Here is a 22,174-nt window from a genome sequence, read left to right as displayed (position 1 = left end):
CAGAATACCAAAATCTTTTCTTTTCTATGGCGTAAAATGTGTCTCGGCTACGGGGTCTAAATGTAAAACTTTTTAGACCTCAAAATTTGAGAAACTTTTTGTGAGAATATAAAAATACCTTGAAACTCACGAATTGTAAGAAAAGAAAAGAAAATATTTTTGCCAGAATCTACGTCATTTGCAAATAAATAACTTGTGTGGGAGAAAAAATCGGGTGAAGTCTTAATAACTTTTGTTTTTTTGATTAATTACATTTTCATTTTTGACTATTTAATTCAACTTTTTATTGTCTTTTAACCAAAGATGTTTTGAGCTCCGGTGGCCGAGAGGGTTTAAGCACGACTCTTGGTCATACCTCCCCGGAGTAGAGGGTTCGAATCCCCCTGCGGTTTTTTCGCCGTTCATGGCCCGTGCTTCCTATCCTCTCTTTCCTTTCCATTCCACAGTTCATCCTTTCCTGCTCCAACGCACGTTTGAGTTACTTTGAGGCGGAGCATAACTGCAGCACCATCTATCTGGCGAAAGATGCAACTATAGTGATCGAGTGCCCTGAACTGTCTCCCGGTGGCTATAAAAGATCGATTGTCAGCGGACTGCATCTAAGTTGTGAAATCCTCCTCCAGTTGCCGGACCTCTGCCGCAGACGGGATAATCTACATCCCCCCCGCAGCCAACACAGTCTACACTACAGACTCCGGTGCGGCGTATCCATTCCACAGATGATCTACGCGCCCATTTGTACATCACACATCGCAAATTGAATTTGTAGATTAAAAATGTATAGGGAAAAACGTGTAAAATCAAAAAATGGAATGTGAATAAACCAATTATTATATTATTACTATTTCGACCAAATAAATTCTGTTACTTGAGTTTCTTCATGACTTTTGACCAAAGAATTTCGGTATTTTTGACAATTTTTATGGGTCTTTTTAATCATTTTATTCAGCTTTAATTGTCTTTTAACCAAATGACTTTGTTATTTCGACCAAATAACTTCTGTTACTTGAGTTTCTTCATGACTTTTGACCGAAGAATTTCGGTATTTCTGACAATTTTTTTTGGCCTTTTTAATAATTTTATTCAGCTTTTAATGTCTTTTAACCAAAGATCTTTGTTATTTCGACCAAATAAATTCTGTTACTTGAGTTTCTTCATGACTTTTGACCGAAGAATTTCGGTATTTCTGACAATTTTTTTTGGCCTTTTTAATAATTTTATTCAGCTTTTAATGTGTTTTAACCAAAGATCTTTGTTATTTCGACCAAATAAATTCTGTTACTTGAGTTTCTTCATGACTTTTGACCGAAGAATTTCGGTATTTTTGACAATTTTTATTGGCCTTTTTAATAATTTTATTCAGCTTTAATTGTCTTTTAACCAAATGACTTTGTTATTTCGACCAAATAACTTCTGTTACTTGAGTTTCTTCATGACTTTTGACCGAAGAATTTCGGTATTTCTGACAATTTTTTTGACCTTTTAAATAATTTTATTCAGCTTTTATTGTCTTTTAACCAAAGATCTTTGTTATTTCGACCAAATAAATTCTGTTACTTGAGTTTCTTCATGACTTTTGACCGAAGAATTTCTGTATTTCTGACAATTTTTTTGACCTTTTAAATAATTTTATTCAGCTTTTATTGTCTTTTAACCAAAGATCTTTGTTATTTCGACCAAATAAATTCTGTTACTTGAGTTTCTTCATGACTTTTGACCGAAGAATTTCGGTATTTTTGACAATTTTTATTGGCCTTTTTAGTAATTTTATTCAGCTTTTAATGTCTTTTAACCAAAGATCTTTGTTATTTCGACCAAATAAATTCTGTTACTTGAGTTTCTTCATGACTTTTGACCGAAGAATTTCGGTATTTCTGACAATTTTTTTGACCTTTTAAATAATTTTATTCAGCTTTTAATGTCTTTTAACCAAAGATCTTTGTTATTACGACCAAATAAATTCTGTTACTTGAGTTTCTTCATGACTTTTGACCGAAGAATTTCTGTATTTCTGACAATTTTTTTGACCTTTTAAATAATTTTATTCAGCTTTTATTGTCTTTTAACCAAAGATCTTTGTTATTTCGACCAAATAAATTCTGTTACTTGAGTTTCTTCATGACTTTTGACCGAAGAATTTCGGTATTTTTGACAATTTTTATTGGCCTTTTTAGTAATTTTATTCAGCTTTTAATGTCTTTTAACCAAAGATCTTTGTTATTTCGACCAAATAAATTCTGTTACTTGAGTTTCTTCATGACTTTTGACCGAAGAATTTCGGTATTTCTGACAATTTTTTTGACCTTTTAAATAATTTTATTCAGCTTTTAATGTCTTTTAACCAAAGATCTTTGTTATTTCGACCAAATAAATTCTGTTACTTGAGTTTCTTCATGACTTTTGACCGAAGAATTTCGGTATTTCTGACAATTTTTTTGACCTTTTAAATAATTTTATTCAGCTTTTATTGTCTTTTAACCAAAGATCTTTGTTATTTCGACCAAATAAATTCTGTTACTTGAGTTTCTTCATGACTTTTGACCGAAGAATTTCTGTATTTCTGACAATTTTTTTGACCTTTTAAATAATTTTATTCAGCTTTTATTGTCTTTTAACCAAAGATCTTTGTTATTTCGACCAAATAAATTCTGTTACTTGAGTTTCTTCATGACTTTTGACTGAATAATTTCTGTATTTTTGACAATTTTTTTGACCTTTTAAATAATTTTATTCAGCTTTTATTGTCTTTTAACCAAAGATCTTTGTTATTTCGACCAAATAAATTCTGTTACTTGAGTTTCTTCATGACTTTTGACCGAAGAATTTCTGTATTTCTGACAATTTTTTTGGCCTTTTAAATAATTTTATTCAGCTTTTATTGTCTTTTAACCAAAGATCTTTGTTATTTCGACCAAATAAATTCTGTTACTTGAGTTTCTTCATGACTTTTGACTGAATAATTTCTGTATTTTTGACAATTTTTTTTGGCCTTTTTAATAATTTTATTCAGCTTTTATTGTCTTTTAACAAAATGACTTTCGACCAAATAAATTTTGTTACTTGAGTTTCTTCATGACTTTTGACCGAAGAATTTCTGTATTTCTGACAATTTTTTTGACCTTTTAAATAATTTTATTCAGCTTTTATTGTCTTTTAACCAAAGATCTTTGTTATTTCGACTAAATAAATTCTGTTACTTGAGTTTCTTCATGACTTTTGACCGAAGAATTTCTGTATTTTTGACAATTTTTATTGGCCTTTTTAGTAATTTTATTCAGCTTTTAATGTCTTTTAACAAAATGTCTTTGGTTTTTCGACCAAATAAATTCTGTTACTTGAGTTTCTTCATGACTTTTGACCGAAGAATTTCGGTATTTTTGACAATTTTTATTGGCCTTTTTAGTAATTTTATTCAGCTTTTAATGTCTTTTAACCAAAGATCTTTGTTATTTCGACCAAATAAATTCTGTTACTTGAGTTTCTTCATGACTTTTGACCGAAGAATTTCTGTATTTCTGACAATTTTTTTGACCTTTTAAATAATTTTATTCAGCTTTTATTGTCTTTTAACCAAAGATCTTTGTTATTTCGACCAAATAAATTCTGTTACTTGAGTTTCTTCATGACTTTTGACCGAAGAATTTCGGTATTTTTGACAATTTTTATTGGCCTTTTTAGTAATTTTATTCAGCTTTTAATGTCTTTTAACCAAAGATCTTTGTTATTTCGACCAAATAAATTCTGTTACTTGAGTTTCTTCATGACTTTTGACCGAAGAATTTCTGTATTTCTGACAATTTTTTTGGCCTTTTAAATAATTTTATTCAGCTTTTAATGTCTTTTAACAAAATGTCTTTGGTTTTTCGACCAAATAAATTCTGTTACTTGAGTTTCTTCATGACTTTTGACCGAAGAATTTCGGTATTTTTGACAATTTTTATTGGCCTTTTTAGTAATTTTATTCAGCTTTTAATGTCTTTTAACAAAATGTCTTTGGTTTTTCGACCAAATAAATTCTGTTACTTGAGTTTCTTCATGACTTTTGACCGAAGAATTTCGGTATTTCTGACAATTTTTTTGACCTTTTAAATAATTTTATTCAGCTTTTATTGTCTTTTAACCAAAGATCTTTGTTATTTCGACCAAATAAATTCTGTTACTTGAGTTTCTTCATGACTTTTGACCGAAGAATTTCTGTATTTCTGACAATTTTTTTGGCCTTTTAAATAATTTTATTCAGCTTTTATTGTCTTTTAACCAAAGATCTTTGTTATTTCGACCAAATAAATTCTGTTACTTGAGTTTCTTCATGACTTTGACCGAAGAATTTCTGTATTTTTGACAATTTTTTTTGACCTTTTAAATAATTTTATTCAGCTTTTATTGTCTTTGAACCAAAGATCTTTGTTATTTCGACCAAATAAATTCTGTTACTTGAGTTTCTTCATGACTTTGACCGAAGAATTTCTGTATTTTTGACAATTTTTTTTGACCTTTTAAATAATTTTATTCAGCTTTTATTGTCTTTGAACCAAAGATCTTTGTTATTTCGACCAAATAATTTCCCTTATCCTCTAAAAGGGAATAAAAAAAGAATTTTTTTTCTTTAACTCAGTCTTTAATTGAAAAGCCTCTTTCATTTAAAGTATTAATGGGTATTGTAAAAGAGAAAGGAAAATGCTTTAAGAGAAAATAAAAGAAATATTTTTTTTAATTTTGTTTTTTTTTTAGTAAAAATCCTGTTAGCGTGACTCATCCCAAATATAAGTTAGATCTGAAGATTTTGCATTTTAGAGTGGAATTCAGAAAAGCCGAAGTACTTCAGTAAAATTGACTGAATAATTCAGTTAAATGACATTGCGAAAATGCTGTAACTATTTGAATTGGTCAAAACGGTCGATGACCTTCAGTAAAATTCATCAAATAATTCAGTTAAAACGTATTGCCTGAGTGCTTCAACCAAATGAATTGGTCGAAACGACCTATAAACTTCAGTAAAATTGATAAAATAATTCAGTTAAAGCGTACCAATCATTTGAATTGGACAAAATATGTACTCCTTCACTGAATCAAACTGTTTAATATCACTTACCAAAGAAATTTGTTAAATCACCCCTTCACTGAAAAAAATGGTCAAATATCTTCCACTGTATTAATTGGTCAAAAAGACTGAAGTACTACAGTGGAAGACCGAGACCAAATAATTCAGTCCTGATCTTCCACTGTATTAATTGGTCAAAAAGACTGAAGTACTACAGTGGAAGACCGAGACCAAATAATTCAGTCCCGATCTTCCACTGTATTAATTGGTCAAAAAAACTAAAGTACTACAGTGGAAAACCAAGACCAAATAATTCAGTCCTGATCTTCCACTGTATTAATTTGTCAAAAAGACTGAAGTACTACAGTGGAAGACCGAGACCAAATAATTCAGTCCTGATCTTCCACTATATTAATTGGTCAAAAAGACTGAAGTACTACAGTGGAAGACCGAGACCAAATAATTCAGTCCTGATCTTCCACTATATTAATTGGTCAAAAAGACTGAAGTACTACAGTGGAAGACCGAGACCAAATAATTTAGTCCTGATCTTCCACTATATTAATTGGTCAAAACGACTGAAGTACTACAGTGGAAGACCGAGACCAAATAATTCAGTCCTGATCTTCCACTATATTAATTGGTCAAAAAGACTGAAGTACTACAGTGGAAGACCGAGACCAAATAATTCAGTCCTGATCTTCCACTATATTAATTGGTCAAAAGGACTGAAGTACTACAGTGGAAGACCGAGACCAAATAATTCAGTCCTGATCTTCCACTGTATTAATTGGTCAAAAAGACTGAAGTACTACAGTGGAAGACCAAGACCAAATAATTTAGTCCTGATCTTCCACTGTATTAATTGGTCAAAAAGACTGAAGTACTACAGTGGAAGACCAAGACCAAATAATTCAGTCCTGATCTTCCACTGTATTAATTTGTCAAAAAAACTGAAGTACTACAGTGGAAGACCAAGACCAAATAATTCAGTCCTGATCTTCCACTGTATTAATTTGTCAAAAAGACTGAAGTACTACAGTGGAAGACCAAGACCAAATAATTCAGTCCTGATCTTCCACTGTATTAATTTGTCAAAAAAACTGAAGTACTACAGTGGAAGACCGAGACCAAATAATTCAGTCCCGATCTTCCACTATATTAATTGGTCAAAAAGACTGAAGTACTACAGTGGAAGACCGAGACCAAATAATTCAGTCCTGATCTTCCACTATATTAATTTGTCAAAAAAACTGAAGTACGCAATGAATTAGTTAAATTTCATTCTGCGAAGCTCTTCCACCATTTTATTTCGCCGAAACGACCGAAATGCTTTAGTAAAATTGACTGAATAATTCAGTTAAGTGACATTGCAGGACCGCTTCAACCATTTTAAATGGTCGAAATGACCGAACTATTTCAGTGAAATTGACTAAATAATTCAGTTAAATCACCTAGCCGGAGTGTTTTAACTATTTGAATTGGTCAAAACGACCGATGAACTTCAATTAAATTGACAAAATAATTCAGTTAAAGCCTTTTGCGTGAGTGTTTTAACCATATGAATTGGTCAAAATCGATGAAAAAAATGGTTAAATATCTTCGACCAAATAAATTAGTCAAAATACTCTCGATGAAAAAAAAATGGTCAAATATTGACCAAAAAAATTGGTCAAAAAAACCAAATTTTTGACCAAAGTAAAACAGTGGAAGATCGAGACCGAAATTTTCAGTTAAAAAAGCTGAAGTATTTTTAACAGTGATAAAATTTAGTTAACCAAGCTTCAGATCGAAAATCCGATCTTTAAGAAAGCCATTCATCGTCCACGGCCGTCCCTTTACTTCTTGTTTTTAATTTATTTTAATTTATTTCTTCAGCATTAAATGAAAGATTAGTGTCTTACCAATTGGGCATCCCTCCGACAAAGACATCAGAATTAGTTGCAAATTTTCCAAACTGAAATTCTTTTCCTCGCGACGATCTCGTTTGTGAGACTCCATCAACGGTAAGAGTTGAATGTTCATCACTGCGCAAAACCTAAAAGAAAATTCCCCAAAAAAATGTTCAAAATAGGAAGATAAACTTTTAAGGCAAGAAAGTTAGGTATTTATCAAACTTTTAAGCTAGAAAAGTATAAGAATTTATCATTGGAGAGTTTTTCTTGCAAAACTAACGAAAAAGTTTTTAAAGAAAAATAAATTCCATTTTTGATTGTCAGAAAATGTCCTTCTTGGACAGACGGTTTAAAACACAAAGGAGTAAATGTGGGTAGTATTGTAAAATAAGCTTCTCCGGAAAGGCAGGAAAGTTAATCTTTAAGCTTTTGAAAAAGTTTTACCGCGGTAATACAAACAACCACTCACGGAAGAAGATTATAAAGAGAAGAACCTACTAAAATATTCAACATTCTTCAAAGCAGATATTGGAGATGTTAAACTAAAACTTTTCAAAAAAAATTTTATTTCATTGAGAGGTTTAATAATCAACCACCACTGTGTACAACTCTTGAAATATGTATAGCCCAGCCACCTACTTATTGTTTAATAGGATTATTACGAATGTTTTACAAAAAAATATCTTTCTATATAATATTCTTGGTATTGCAAAAGTTATTAAAAAACTTCAACAAATTTCCTGTCCTTTTTTTTTCATTCCTCTTTCTGTTTATTTTCCTTTTTTATTTGCATTTTTTCACCATCGAATGGGAAGAACGTGCATGAACGACAAATTCTCCATTTTTTTTTGTTCATTCTATAGTCACATTATAATGTCAATTTCTCGTAATTAGGTCATACGCGGGTAGCCTTTTTGTCATTTAAATATCCTTCACTGTGATAGTTGCACAAAAACTAATGTCCTTTATTGAATTATTCAGGGAGTGTTCTCTTTTGCAATACCCACCACGAATGCTTTTATAATGAATTTTCCAAGAAAGTATTACCCCAAGAAGAGTGTCTTTTCAAGATGTTTTGTTCCATTAGTTTCCACTATATGAAGAATTATTATTCTAAACTTTGGAAGCAATTTTACGCTCAATGCTCGAGTTGTATATCTTCTCTCTAACAAAGTTTCACGATGCTCTCCTCTATATTTTTTTATTCCCATAGCAATTCTTTATAAGCATCCTTGCTGGAACATTCATTTGAATTCCATGTAAATTGGTCTGATTTCTTACAAATTCAAATTTATCTTTAGATTAGATTCATTCTAGATTCACGGAAAATTTTTTTTTTTAAAGATTTTCTTTAGAAATTCATTTAAAAAAGAAAAAAGTGAGTACAATGCAGCCAAACAATGCAGCAGTGTGGAGTAATTCAATCAATTTTATCTCACGTGGAATGATGAATAAAGTGCAGCAGCTTTGTAATTCACTTATAAAGGCCGTGTGGGTACTCCCCAAAGCCCGAAGGTGCATATTGAAAATTTAACAACTGCAATTTTCCCAGAAACCAATTTGGGTTTAAAAACTTAATAGTAGAAGCAGGACGTAGAGGAGTTGTTGAGTATGATAATTATGAAAAAAAGCTCCCCTATTGCAACTTCGCGTGCTGAAAATCTCTCTCCCCTCGGAATATTTTAGAGCCTCAATGTCAATTGCTAAATGAACAGTTTTCTCAGCGAAAAAGAGGGATGGTTTGTAACTGCGTTGTATGCCTAATGGCGTTGAAAATATTAGTTCTTGTTACAAAAATAAGAGTTTTTCGGTTAAAAAAATCATGCGAAGAGATTTTGGGGTAGATTCTGATATTAATCTTTTCTTTTCTTTCCCCAGAAATATTCAGTTATAAGATTTTTGGTATTCTTGGTAAAATCTTTTAGAATTTTGACATTTTATTTCTTCTTTTAATCGGAATTTTCAAAAAAAAATTACTTTTGCAGGCCTCTTCAAAGAACTTTCTGACTATTTTCCTAAACAAAAAAATTCATTGTTTTTCTTTTGTAGAACTCCAATAGAACGATGTAAAAATATAAATTGTCAAAATCTTACAACAACTTTTAAAATGTTAAAAAAGAAAAGATTTTTATCAGAATCTACGCCTTTGTTAGATTTTTTTAAATAAATTTAGTGAATATGTTGTTGAGGCAATTGAAAGTATTATAATCAATTTGATTAAATCTGACGGTCAGAATTTGATAAAAAATCCCATAATTAAATTACTTTATTCATGAGTCTTTTAACTCATTTTTTTATTTAACAAGGATCTTTCGACATAAAAATAGTTTAATATTGATTAGTTTTTCAATGGAATCATTTATTAGTAAAAAAAAAAAGTACCTGTTATTCTAGAAGTGAATTTATCATCAATCTTCTAATGGACAGTAGAGTATATAATTTTTTTTGCATTTTTGTTAGCGTGAGTTGTACGTATGCGGTGTGTAGTGTAAGTAATTAATAATAAACATCATCCACTACTGCTGAGTGGAAATTAAAATTGTAATGAGCAAATCGAGGGGGGAAGATGTCGAAAGTCAAGAGGGCAACAAAGGTGAAGAGTTGCATTTTCTCAAGTGGTGTCTGGGGTTGCAAAATTCAATGGTTTTGGGGTGAAAAGAAAATCGATAAATTTAATTTAAGGTGTGTTAGACCTAGAAATTTAATGGTCCCTCGGGGGCATGTGGGCGGGAGAATTTAAAAATGAAAAGTAGTAGTAAAGAAAAAAAACGGTTGAGGGGGTGTGCAATAAAAGTGTTTTATTACTCACTTGTACTTTATGCCAGTGTCCATCATGTAAATCACGTCCCACGGTGATTATTTGAGCACCACCACCGAGATTGTAGCGCAGTCTGAGGGCCCCCTCGACGAGTTTCAACTCAAAAAAGTCATACGTCCCCCCGTCGTCTGTGTACAACACTAAGCCATTTGGCTGTTCAGTTTTAAATTCCAACTCCAATGATCCATTGAGTCCCGTGAACCATTTACGGAATTGGGCAAAGGATGTTTGTGAGCCATCGAGGAGAAAGCCACAGCACACAGGAGCCCAATAGATACAAAAGGTCATGTAGAAAATTGTCATGTACATTAGCTGTGTGATGCCCATCTTCTGCGGTTTTATGCTCAAGAGGGATTCTGAAATTTGCACTTTAAACTCACTCCATGGGTACCATGGAGAATTTTTCTTCCTCTTCTCTGTACACTTTCTGCAATAGTCGATACTGATGCCGTTGCGGTCAACCGCCATCTTGCTTTTTCACCCAGCAATTTTTCCACCACCAAACGTGGAAAGAAAAATTTAGGAATAACACCTTCACGCTCCTAAATCCTACTTTTTTGCAAAACACACTCGATAATGCGAATCATCGCGGTTAAGCCTTAGAAATTTATGATGATATTTAAGCATGATAAATTCATTTATCTTCCTACATAAATATCCATTCTTTTTAAATTCCGTCGGATATGTGATATATGAATTTTCTTCTCTCACGGGGATTTATGCATTATAAGAATTTTCTTCTTCTCTCAGAACTTTTTTGCAATTTTCTTTTTTTTTTGCCCAAAAACTTGTCCTTAAAAAAATCCACCACACTGCAACGCACGATATGTACAACTATCAGGTTCCCTCGGTGGAGACCTCATATGAGGACACCATTATTTCATATTTCCTTCTCCACACACAAATTATATAAGTTCCTCTTCACAGGGCTCCAGAAACCTTTTCACATACACTCCACATCTCCATGGCACAATTTTCGGGGGCACTCAGTCACTCACAGAGTAAACTCAGAAATGCAAAGTTCGGCACTCAAGAGTACATTCACTTGCTCCTGGAGACACACAATTGTTCTTCTGGTAGCCCTCACTGAGTCCACGTATTGCATCTCTTTTGATACTCCACTGCACACATTCAATAATGCAGAATGGTAGTAACGCTGCTTTTCAGGAAGGCTACACTCATGACCGCGAAACAATCACTGACTTTGCGCAGAAACTCCATTCACAGGGTACTTCCACTAAAATCCCCAGAAAAGCTCTTTCTCTCTCTGAAAACTTTTCTATTTATTAGAAATATTGTGGAGCTTTCAAAAGTTTATTTCTATTACATTTTGATTTGTATATTGTTGAGAACTTTGCTGTATTTTTTTTTAAATTTTAATTTTTTTTTAAAGCTTTCAGTGTTCGTCAGAGAAAATTACCGCTCACCTAAGAAAAAGCAGCAATTAAAGCCAAAGCTTTCGACCCTAATAGCAGGCCTTCTTCAGTGGCTGAACTCTGATTAAATCTGATTACATAATTTTTAACAAATTCTAGAACAAAAATAAATCTTTATACAACTCATCCTCACTCTTGCTTGTCGTTTCTTGAGGATTGTCCTCCTCTCTCAATGTTCCACATACTCATTAGGGGTTTCCGGAGAATTTTTCTTTTAATTTTTGATTTTGTATTTTTCACTCTTATTCGAAAATTCTTTGGAATTTTTCTCCGGTGAGCGTCGGGTAAATTCAATTCAGCAATTAAATTAATTTGAATTGCCAGAGCTTTCGACACTCTGCGTGTCGTCCTCAGTGGTCAATAGTAGGGGTACAGGCTGGAGGCATACTAACTAAACAAATTACAATATTGCAGAAGGCATGAAACTGATAATTTTTACAAAAAAATATAATGAATAGATGGCTAATTGTTTTGAATAAAACCCTCACAGCCACTGATGAAGGTTCAGGGTAGAACCGAAAGCTTTGGGAGAAGAATGTTCGTGTTTTAATCTCACCCCCAAACAACCCGACGAAAAACCCGGAGTCAAAAGTAAAATAAATATATTTTTCTCACCTAAAAGTTCTGAGGAAGGCGTCTCATAAAGGAAACGAATAAAAGCTAATATCCCTGCTGAAGGACCCAATGATGGAGCACCCTGTGAAAGTTTTTCAGCAACCCCCAACCAAATGGAATCTATATAGAAATTCGTCAACGCGCAGTTATTGATTTTTCATGTCTGTCTCTATAGTATTTTCCTCATATTTAAGGATAATTTTCCTCACACGAAATTTTTCCTTCGTCCTCCCACCCGCGTGCGTACCCAACCGCAAAAATATCATGCAATCCACCACATATCAATGCATATTTAGTGCTCATTGAACTTTCACCGATTTTCTATGCATGCCCATAATTTATGGCCACAGAAGAATTTTCAAATGCAATTTGATTTGGCTATGGGGGCGGCTGTAGGGGAGTGGGGGCGAGAGAGGGCAACGGGGGGGGAGGTGTGAGAAAGGGAAAAAGCCAAGACATGAAATATTTTCTCCTCCGTATAGTTGAAGGATTATGCTGGGAGAAAATTCCACTTATTCTGAGCATTCTGAAAAATTTCAATGTCGATACTCATATATCCCTCATTGGATGTTGGGGGGGGGAGGGTGGCTTTATTAAATTTGCAGTTAGAGGGGAAAATCCCTCGCCTTTTGAAAGGGTACTGTGTGGGGGTGTTTTAAAGTTGATCAACTTTTCGTGTGTTGTTGTGTGTATCTATTACATTAATTTTGGATGAATTGTTATGCATGTGGGTGGGATGGAAATGTGAAAAGGTACTTAAACACCTACAACGATTATGAATGGAGTTTTTGGCAAATATTAAATATCACGTGAATTTTCAATTTTTTCTCCCACGGCTCCTCTCTCAAATCCCCAAACAATTACATGGAGATATTTTTTCTCTCTGGTTTATTTTTTTTTATTGAGAAAATTCCATACTACAGGCCCAAAAATACGTACTCTCTGAGCAAAAAGGAAAAAAGAAAAATAAAACATCCGAGTACAGGCATTTTGTTGAGTGGTATACAATAAATAAATTATCTACCTTCCTTGTTCATGGTGTGGTGTGGTAGTCTTTGGCAGAGTTATTCTGGGATGTTCATTTTGGGCCAAAAATTGAGATGTAAAATCACAAAGGGAATATATAGTCTCTAGTGGTGTGAATTTCCAAGTGAAACTTACTGATAAAATTTTATCGTCGCGATAAAAATAGAAAGGTATGACCTTTGCACGTAATAGGTCTAAATTTTTAATGTGACAGAAATCCTTTCAACTTTATATAATTCAATATTACCTACGCCTTATCTTTTTTTTTTCTTTTTATTTAGAATCCTATTTTATTTATTTTTCTGTAAAGGTGTGATTATTTTAATTATATGACAGCACATATTAGAATGAAGTATATTTAGAATTTGAAAGCTAAAAATATTCTAAGATTTAAAATTACCAAGGGGTGTTAATCTGAATGAAATTATTCAGATATTTGGAAATATTCGGATGATTTGCCAAAGAAATCAAAATTTTAGTTCTTAATCTCAAAATGGCTCAGATTGATTAGAAGAAGCCTGAAAAATATTTGTAATTCAAGCCTCAAAAGGATTAAATTTAAGCCGAGTAATAAATTCAACCCGAAGCATAATAAATTCAAGCTTAAAGAAGACTAAATTCATAGAATAAAATAGTTTTTTTTTTTCATACCTAAAAAGGCAGAGATTGAGGAACAAAAGCTTAAAAAAATATTTAATTTATGCCTAGAAAGAACAAAGAGTAGTAAATTTAAGCCAAAACGGGCTAAATTCAAGCCTAAAAGTATTATTTAAATACTTAAAATAATAATAATTTGTAAATAATGATTTTCAATCCAAAGAAGGCAGTGTCCTTAATCTCAAAAAGCTTTTAAAAAATGTTCAATTAAGGGCTAAAAAGAATTAAAATTAAAGCCTAAAACATAGTAAATTCAAGCCGAAAAGGGCTAAATTCTTATTAAGTTCTATTCTGTTTCGTGTTATTTGGCTTTTATCAAGGGAAGTTTATGGTGAATTAAAATATTTAGATCTTCGTAAATATTGGGCTTCGTAAAAGTCGGATTTTCAGTCTCAAGTTCGGTTAACTAAATTTTATTAAAAGCCAACGTTTCGGACTATTTAAGTCCTACCTCAGGGCCTACAACCATATAGGCTTCTAATAAAATTTAGTTAACAGAGCTTGATCCCGAAAATCGGAGTTTTAAGAAACCAATTTATCGCCTACGATCGTCCCTTTATTTGTTCGTCGGTTTCTCCATAATAACCAAAATATTCGTCAGATAAACACCCCTTGAAAATTACTTTATTGTCTTTCTATTCGTGACTTAGAGATACAACTTAATAGGACTTTGGCCATTCATTACTTCATTACTTAATAAATATAAAATAAACTCATTGATATAGGAATGGATATTTTGGGCGTCAAAAATAAAGCAAAATAAACAATAAATCAATAAAAAACAAAACTCTCTCTCTCAAATCAACATTATTGTGTAAAAGTAAATGTTTTATCTACTATAGGTAATATTTAGTTAAATAATCCATTTTCAAACATTTTATTTGAACTAAAAAAAAAGGTCAAATAGAAGGATTTTATCAATTTTAATAAATGCCTATTAAAATGATATTTATTATGAAATTTATTCTAAAAAGTGCTTTTTTTCAAGAGGATTAAACATAATATATGTACCATCCTTCCGTTGAATGCAAATTAAAACTAAAATATTCAGAAATGTAATATGTTTGAAATTTCAATACATTCGTACAATATATATTTTTTTAAAATATTTAACTCCATTGTTTTCCAAGAAATTCACCCAGGAAAAAAAACATTAAATTATGATTTAAAATTATATTTAAATATAGAAATAAATGGAAATGAGAGTACAATGAAATGTAACTTACGAGAGAAACTCACAATCCGATTCAAGGAATTATAGGAGAGAGACCACACACACACACACACACACACACAACTCGTCGGAGGAAATAATGGAACAATGACGAAGGATAAACTAAAATTGATTTCCATTCTAAATTCCACAATTGAAGCAAATTGTGTTGATGTAGGACACAAAAGACTATTGAAGTTGAGAAAACGAATTTTACTTACTTTTATAAAGTGGTGTGGGGGAGGGGGCGGGAAGAGCCCGGGGGGAGGGTGGATTTTGTGGAAATATAATCAATATTTGCTTCATGGGTTATAATTCTCAATCAGCATCTTCCTCATCGCTATCGATGGCATTGTGAACCCTTCGCTTCTTTCGCACATCGATGACATCGTCGTCTCCGTCGTTGTCGTCGTCAATTGGGCCATTCGTCTTTCCGCCGTCTTCCACCTCAGTTCCCGAAATATCTGTGTCGGATCTGGCACGCTTGTTACATTGTAATCCATTTCCATCAGCGAGAAGGTCACAGCGACTTTGTAGCTCCTCCGCAGATATGTTATTTGGTATGCGCCAATAAATCTCCTAAAATGAGAGAAAATTTCTTTCAACCCAAAATGCTGCGAATGGCCACGACCTGTTTGCACGAACAAAAAAAAAGAAGAAAACAATTCGTACACTCTCTAGTGGTTGCAGCATCCCCATTGCTGTGAGAAGTTGTTGAAATTCGACACTTTCAAGTGCCACTTTGTGCTCCTCAAAGAGCGGAACTAGTGGTACGGCATTGTCTTCATCGTCTTCCGGTGGATTTTGCGACATCTCTTGAATTTCATCGGTGAGTGTCTCTTGGAGCCAGTGAAGGGCGCTCCTAAATTGAGCTTTCAATTTCCCAACAATCACCCGGATACCATCTGTATCGATATTCTCATTCCTATTCCTCATCTGCGGTTCACGCGTGGTGTTGCCCCGATTTATTTCATCCCCATTCATTCTACTAATCTCTCCATCCATCGATGGCCTTCTGGGGGAAATTTCGCCATTCTCTGCGGCATCCATCGCATTGTCATCATCAGATTGATCATCATTTGTGTCTGTCGCTGTGGTGGCTTTTTTGCCCTTTCGCCCCCCCTTCTTCGGTGCTCCACCATCATCATCGTCCACATTGCAATCACGGAGGGTTTTGTAGAAAAACAAGCCTGCATAAATTTTCGCATTCTTCTTGGCATCCTCCGTGAAACGTCTCACGATGAATGTTGCCAAGCGCCTCAGTTCATCGTGGTGGCTTTCTCTGGGGGCGTTAAGTACTTCCTGAAATACCCGAAACAGCGATGCTTGATACAGCATTTCGGGCATTTTGAATTTTACAGCAATGTAATGTAGCACCGAGACAGCACTAAAGAGAGCATTTGCCGATAGTGTCCTCCATTCAAATAGAACCAACACACATAGGCGGATTATTTTAGGATTGAGCAATCTACGAAAAGAAGAAAAAATAAATAATATATTACCTTTTACCTGAAACAAGGCATAAAATTCAAGAATATAGCGAGGAAAAAAATCATCGTACCTTTTAGCGTAGTCATCAAAATTAAATTGCTTCTCGGTGAAGTTTGTGTAGTTTTCTGTAATTAGATGGTAATTTTATTAACATAGCCCACAAGACTGAATATAATTGCGAATATATTACCTTCATCAACCTCACTCTCATTACCCTCATCATCATCCTCATTTTCATTCTCATTTTGGGGATTATGCTCAAGATTGGCGAGATAGATAGTCTTCAATATTTCCAAATCATCATCAGTCGTGGCATCTTCCTCACCAAATGCCGCATTAGGCCATACTTCCCTATATATTTAAAGGACAATTTTTCTTCGATTTTTTTTCATTTTTTTAAAAGTTAGGGGAGACCGGGGTAAAAAAAAAGTCAGTTTAGAATGTTCATATGGCAATTTCTCCCAAGTTATAATTCGGAAAAATTTATAGTGGAAAGCTCTACCAAACTTTAACCCTTCTTATACTATGAGGGGTAGGTGACCGACCCCAGAGCTCTATTTCGAGCCATTACGCCCTAATTCTCAGAGATTTAAAGCTCATCTTCTGGGAATAAGTTCCTTGGTTATCTGAGAAGATTGTTTCAAAATTTCAAGTTAATCCGACCACCAGAAAAAAGTTATTAACAAAAATGTAAGAAGAGGAAATTCAGAAATGGGTGTAACGGTCTCGCTTTGTCACTCTTTGTCCTTTCGAACGATTCTAACCTCAAAAAATCATCAAAAAATCCATTTTAAAATTATTTTTGTGTTCTAAAAAGGACAAAAGACTTCTTAGGGAGTACCAAAGTCTATTAAAGCTCATTTGACCGAAAGATTGCGCTTATTTTACGAAAAATTCTATGGTCACCTACCTTCTTTGGTCACAGTATACGGAGGGTTAATAATTGACTGCAATTTGGAGATTATCTGATCTGTACTTTAGGAGTAAAAAAATAAACAAAATTTTGGGCCCATTTCCCAAACTTTTGTGTATTGAGAAAAAATTTTTTCCGACACTTCCAATTATATAATTTTTCTCACTAACTAGGTTAATGTAGAAAATATTGCCAAGATTTTTCACAAACTTTTAATGATTTTTCTGTACAATTATTTGAGTCAAAACATGCCCTTGGGGTAGTCAACCAATGTAAATCATATGGAACTTTGAAATTTTTTACATTTTTTCTAACAATTTGTTGCAAAATTCTCTGTTTTAGTGGATATAAAAGTGAAATTAATTGTTGCGGATCAAAAGGTGAGAAGTTTAGCTATCAACTACTATCAATCTCTTAGGTGAAAAATCATTGGAAATGTCGGAAACTTCCACCGACTTTATTTACCCCACTGATGACTATATTTACCTGCCGAATTTTAAAAAAAACTCATATTTCCCAGGGAGATAGAGAAAAGCGGTCTGAAACAAAGTTGTAGGCCAGGAAATTTCCTATGAGAATGATCTATAGAGGAAATTTTCTTACCCTTGGGGAATCCCGCAGATAGGGATTTATGCAAATTGACTTTTTTTACCCAGATCTCCCCTATATTTTTGAGATTTTTCTTTCATTAAAAAATTAAAATAAATTATTCCAATCAATAATATCTTCGCTTTCCCCTCTGAATATAGCCTTCGATTTATGTTTTTACATGGAAAAAACATTTTTAATATTTTTTTTCTCATTATGGGGCAATCAGTTTTTTTTTCCCAGACCCTCCCACATATCCTTTTGATCTTTAATCTCACATCTGTACTATTTACAAATTTAATAGGAAAAATCTCACCTCGCAGCACGCAAATACATAACTGCTCGCTCGTAATTTTCACTGTGTAGCAATGAAAATATTGTTTTCATGCAGTTTTCGCTGTAAAAAAAACAAAGTAAAATAAACATTAAATAATAAAGTTGAAAGTTTGTAAAAAAAAATAAATAAAATCCTCCCTCACCTCTGATCATCGATGGGTACATTGGAGGTGGCATCAAAGGGGATTATTGAGTCATCTTTTGGCAACTCCATCGTGAGTTTCTCATGAATTTCTCCCCTAATCTCCCCCCAACTCTTGATTACCCTCTTCTTGGGCGCGTTCTTGGGCTTTTTTGACTTTTTTCTCCCCTTGCTTTTTGGGCATTGCACAAAAACCGTTCCACGACAGAATTTCTCAAACATCTTCAAGTACAAATGTGCCATCTGAATGATATCGATTAGGTAGGATCTGCAAGAGGGGAATAATAAAAAAAACGCGAGACGCGAATATGAGAAATTCAATTGTTGAGAAAATTGCGAGAGAGAGAAAAAAATTACTTCGTGACTTGCGTTTCCTTGAAATGGAGTAGCGACTGAAGGACAATTTCCCGGAATTCCATTACGTAGAAAATGTTATTCTGGATTTGCTTAAAGAGACACTGATTGGCATCATCATTGACTTTTTGCATTGCACACAGCGTCAGTAGGCACTCCCGGAAGGCCAGCATTCGCACATGGAGCTTCTTAGCTAATGGCCGGAAGTTCTTCTTTTCCAGCGCCAACAGCTCCATTGCATCTTGCACCCGTGTCAGGATCCAGTGGAATGTCTGCACGTTGACTGTCTCACTCACGAGATCCAAGCGGAAGCCATTGTGTCGATTGAATTCCATAAAGAAGCGAATGGCCCAGAAGAGGTAGGAATCATCCTGCTGAGCACCTGAGTGCTGATTGGAATCAATGATGCGCTTCACTTGACGAATTAGCGGATTATATGCCCGATCGAGGATCTGAATGCAAAACTCCCGAAGGTGAATACGGATGGCATAGAGGCTTTTTCGTTGTGGCGCAAAATCCCCCGTAATTCCCTTCGATTGTCGCTTTTTCTTCTTCTCCCCATCGAATGTTACATTAATGGCCTTATCAATTCTCTGGTGACATATTACATCCTTCTCCGAGACAGATTTTATATTCTTCAGAACGTACGTCCCGCCAAATCTCGAGTGTCTCCCGGACACAGAGCGTGACTGCAATTTATCTCTCTCTACACACCTAACAGTTCGCAATTTGTTGTTATCATACTCCTTCTCGTCACTCGTCCGCTCCTTCTTCGTTTGGGCAAGAGCCTCCGCGGTCTAAAAGGTTGCCGTAAATTATGGAAAAGAAAACTTACAAAAATACAAGGGGGAGGGGCAGAGGATTTTACGCAGCAGACGACGACGTATTAAATAACGAGGATTATGATTAAGAAATGCCGTGATTACAATATTTAGTTAATAAATCTTTTTCTTTGTACTTTCTACGTAGTTGGAGTTTAATATTTCAAGTTTTTCCCAAAAAAGGAAATAGCCCAGAAAATATTTGTTACAGATGCTCCCAGTTTTGAGATTTTAGCTGGAGAATGAACGTATTGGAGCAAATTCATTTATTTATTAGCTGTGATTCTTTCTTCAAAGAAGCACAGCTTCTGTGTACACTCTAAAATGCAAAGTCGTCAGATCGGGCTCAAACTTGGGATGAGCACGAATTAGGGTCCCCACATTCCAAAAAACGGTGGCGCCAAAAATCTTTCCGTCCGTCCGGCCGTCCGGCCGTCCGTCCGGAACCTTTTGCTGAATTACAAGAGAACGGTAATAGATAGAGACTTGCGGTCAACGGCAAAGTTCATATATCGGGTGGAAGACATCCGATTATAAAGTTAGATCCGACCCCCCACCCCCCCGTCCGCCATTTTGAATAACCCCCAAATTTTGTTTTCGCTATATCTCAGTCACTATTATAGCTAGAGGTCTGAAATTTTGATATGTTGTAGGGGCCATCAAGACCTTTCCAACGATACCTCATTTTCGAAAATCGGCCAAGCCGTTTAGCCAATATGGCCGCCACAATTTTTCATCGAAAATCGACCATAACTCGAGAACGGCTTGACCGATTTTGATCAACTCGGGCTCAAATGAAAGATATTAATGAGCCCTACAACTGCTCGGAACATTGCAAGTTCAAGAAATGACCGCAAGTGGCGCTAAAATCGAAAACAAAATTTTCGATGAGTTTTCGATTAATATCTCGAGCACCGCTTTATAGAATTGCTTCAAATTTTGATATGTTATAGTTGACTATAGTATCTATCACCATGCCAAAAATGAAGAAAATCTATGTAGCCGTTCCGGAGATATCGCGTTTTAAAGTTTACATGTCATATCTTGAGTTGCATAAGTCCAACGCCCCGCGAAGCGGGGCGTTTTATATACACATATAAAATAAAATAAAATATATATATAAATGCATAGATATATACATTATATATATACATATAAAAATGCAAAGATAAATGTATATAAACTGCAAAGATAAAAATTAAATATAGCATGGATGGAACAGTATAAAGCGAAAGAACGGTAAGTAAAACTTACGGGCTGTGATTCTTTCTTTGTCAGTGAAATGTGAAATTGACGGAAAATTGAGGATGGGCAAATTTTGAGGAAGGCTTTCTCGCGTACCGAATCACAGCCAACGCCCACGATTAAGGCTTTTCACAAAATTTCTGACTGAGCGTTGGCTGTGATTCGGTGCGCGAGAAAGCCTTCCTCAAAATTTGCCCATCCTCAATTTTCCGTCAATTTCACATTTCACTGACAAAGAAAGAATCACAGCCCGTAAGTTTTACTTACCGTTCTTTCGCTTTATACTGTTCCTTTTATGACGCTTTGAATTTTTTAAGCTAAAAAGTGCACTGCATTGATTTTTTTCAAGCGCGCACAGAATTGCGGAGACCTTCTCCAAAAGGCTCAAAAGCCCGACAAATATAGTGCGCAATCAATGTCCCAATAGCATCAGGATGTGATTTGTGTATTGGTCAAATGGCTTTTTGGGCAGAATCAATCCTACTCACCTGCTCGTGGAGCATGTAGTACACAACTTCGAGGGCATGGAAATGGTATTGATTTTCGCTGTTTGACGAGAGTACGAAGAGGATTATGTCAGTCATCCCTGACTGCTGGAGTGCCCAGAGTATTTGGTCGTGCAGAGAGTCGGTGTCGTGCTCCCTCTCCGAACCAGCATTTGATGGGATTTGCAGAATATTCCGCAAAAGCACGAGAATTCGCTCAATAATGAGTTCTTGTTCTTCACTGCGATCCATGCTGGCCTTTTTTAATGAAAAACATTTTAATTTACAAAATAATAATTAAACAATTCCTTAATGATTGACACTCACGGTTTCCAGAAACTTAGCCAGATGATTCTTCAGCACAATCCACACAATCTCATCTGCAAAGGCCTCTTTGTACTTGCCAAGGATAAAATTGAGCTCCATGTAGAATTTGTGATTTGCCTTATCCTTGGGTATGGTGTTCTGATACAGGAAATACGATGAGCATGTCAAATTCAGGAGCAAACGTAGGAGAACATCAAAGTATTCCGGATCCTCATCGTGGCAAACGAGCATGGGAAGCAGATCCATCCGGAGAACCGTGGACTGCCCTATGTGGCGTCGGTATTCGTGGGTATCGTTGTCACGACGCAAAATCCATATCAAGTGCTATTGATAAATAAATATTCCAATTATCTTCATCATAAAGTGTCCTGGACAGGATATTCCGGACATTCCCAAAAATTCATAAAATAAAAGAATAATATTGATAATATTCTAACCTTCAAACTCGCAAGGCTGTCCGGGGCGCTGATATATCGCTCCCCATCATTGAGTCCAAGCGATGCACAGGTGGCATCGATGTCTGCTAGCAAGTGAGACATCTTCCCTATCAAATTACCACTTTATAAATAATTTTTAGTGATAAAAAAGAAATAAATCCAGAGAAAATAAACAGATTCTCCACAACAGCTGTTTCGCGCCTTTTTTCACCCAAATGTTTTTGGAATGTTTCATTGTAACATGAATGAAATGGAAGCGAAACAGTTGATGAAAATTTGAATCATTAACAGTTGTTTTGGCTGATTTTGGGAATTTAAGGAATTTAACAGAAAA

The 22,174-nt window shown here is 34.5% G+C and overlaps 6 protein-coding genes across 18 annotated transcripts in view; 1 reads left to right on the top strand and 5 right to left on the bottom strand.

Annotated features, from left to right (window-relative positions):
- Window positions 1–10,936, bottom strand: part of LOC129786401 (neurexin-1) — a 41,528-nt gene extending 30,592 nt beyond the window's left edge. For all 3 annotated transcript variants that reach the window (XM_055821391.1, XM_055821393.1, XM_055821392.1), the window contains exons 1-2: window positions 9,746–10,936; window positions 6,946–7,079 (exon numbers count right to left, since the gene is read on the bottom strand). In XM_055821391.1, the coding sequence (XP_055677366.1) occupies window positions 6,946–7,079; window positions 9,746–10,222 (611 nt within the window). In that variant the 5' untranslated portion in view covers window positions 10,223–10,936. The remainder of the gene's footprint in view (window positions 1–6,945; window positions 7,080–9,745) is intronic.
- Window positions 1–22,174, top strand: part of LOC129786498 (3'(2'),5'-bisphosphate nucleotidase 1) — a 1,077,868-nt gene that overhangs the window by 147,849 nt on the left and 907,845 nt on the right. The gene's annotated exons all lie outside the window — the stretch shown is intronic.
- The window catches only part of LOC129786463 (insulin-like growth factor-binding protein complex acid labile subunit), a 454,087-nt gene that overhangs the window by 147,849 nt on the left and 284,064 nt on the right, over window positions 1–22,174 (bottom strand). The gene's annotated exons all lie outside the window — the stretch shown is intronic.
- The window catches only part of LOC129786533 (troponin C-like), a 431,024-nt gene that overhangs the window by 147,849 nt on the left and 261,001 nt on the right, over window positions 1–22,174 (bottom strand). The gene's annotated exons all lie outside the window — the stretch shown is intronic.
- The window catches only part of LOC129786431 (uncharacterized), a 414,480-nt gene that overhangs the window by 147,849 nt on the left and 244,457 nt on the right, over window positions 1–22,174 (bottom strand). The gene's annotated exons all lie outside the window — the stretch shown is intronic.
- Window positions 14,998–22,055, bottom strand: LOC129786412 (protein timeless homolog). The gene is made up of 10 exons (XM_055821423.1): window positions 21,841–22,055; window positions 21,404–21,727; window positions 21,080–21,334; window positions 18,529–19,322; window positions 18,173–18,439; window positions 18,010–18,090; window positions 16,383–16,543; window positions 16,263–16,317; window positions 15,374–16,169; window positions 14,998–15,280 (listed from the first exon to the last, which is right to left on the bottom strand). Exons 1-10 carry the CDS (start codon window positions 21,940–21,942, stop codon window positions 15,020–15,022), a joined length of 3,096 nt encoding a protein of 1,031 aa, XP_055677398.1. The 5' UTR covers window positions 21,943–22,055; the 3' UTR covers window positions 14,998–15,019.

Source organism: Lutzomyia longipalpis, chromosome 1, assembly GCF_024334085.1.
Source record: "Lutzomyia longipalpis isolate SR_M1_2022 chromosome 1, ASM2433408v1".
Taxonomy (NCBI): domain Eukaryota; kingdom Metazoa; phylum Arthropoda; class Insecta; order Diptera; family Psychodidae; genus Lutzomyia; species Lutzomyia longipalpis.
The sequence above is the reverse complement of the archived record's forward strand: the minus strand, read 5'-3'. Positions and strand labels throughout refer to the sequence as shown.

Excerpts from the sequence above, each read along its gene's own strand:
- LOC129786412 (XM_055821423.1), bottom strand. The coding sequence starts at position 21,942 with ATGTCTCACTTGCTAGCAGACATCGATGCCACCTGTGCATCGCTTGGA. Across the intron at positions 19,323-21,079 it reads ACTACATGCTCCACGAGCAG|ACCGCGGAGGCTCTTGCCCA; the intron begins GTGAGTAGGATT and ends GCAACCTTTTAG. Across the intron at positions 15,281-15,373 it reads TGCTGCAACCACTAGAGAGT|GAGATTTATTGGCGCATACC; the intron begins GTACGAATTGTT and ends CTCTCATTTTAG.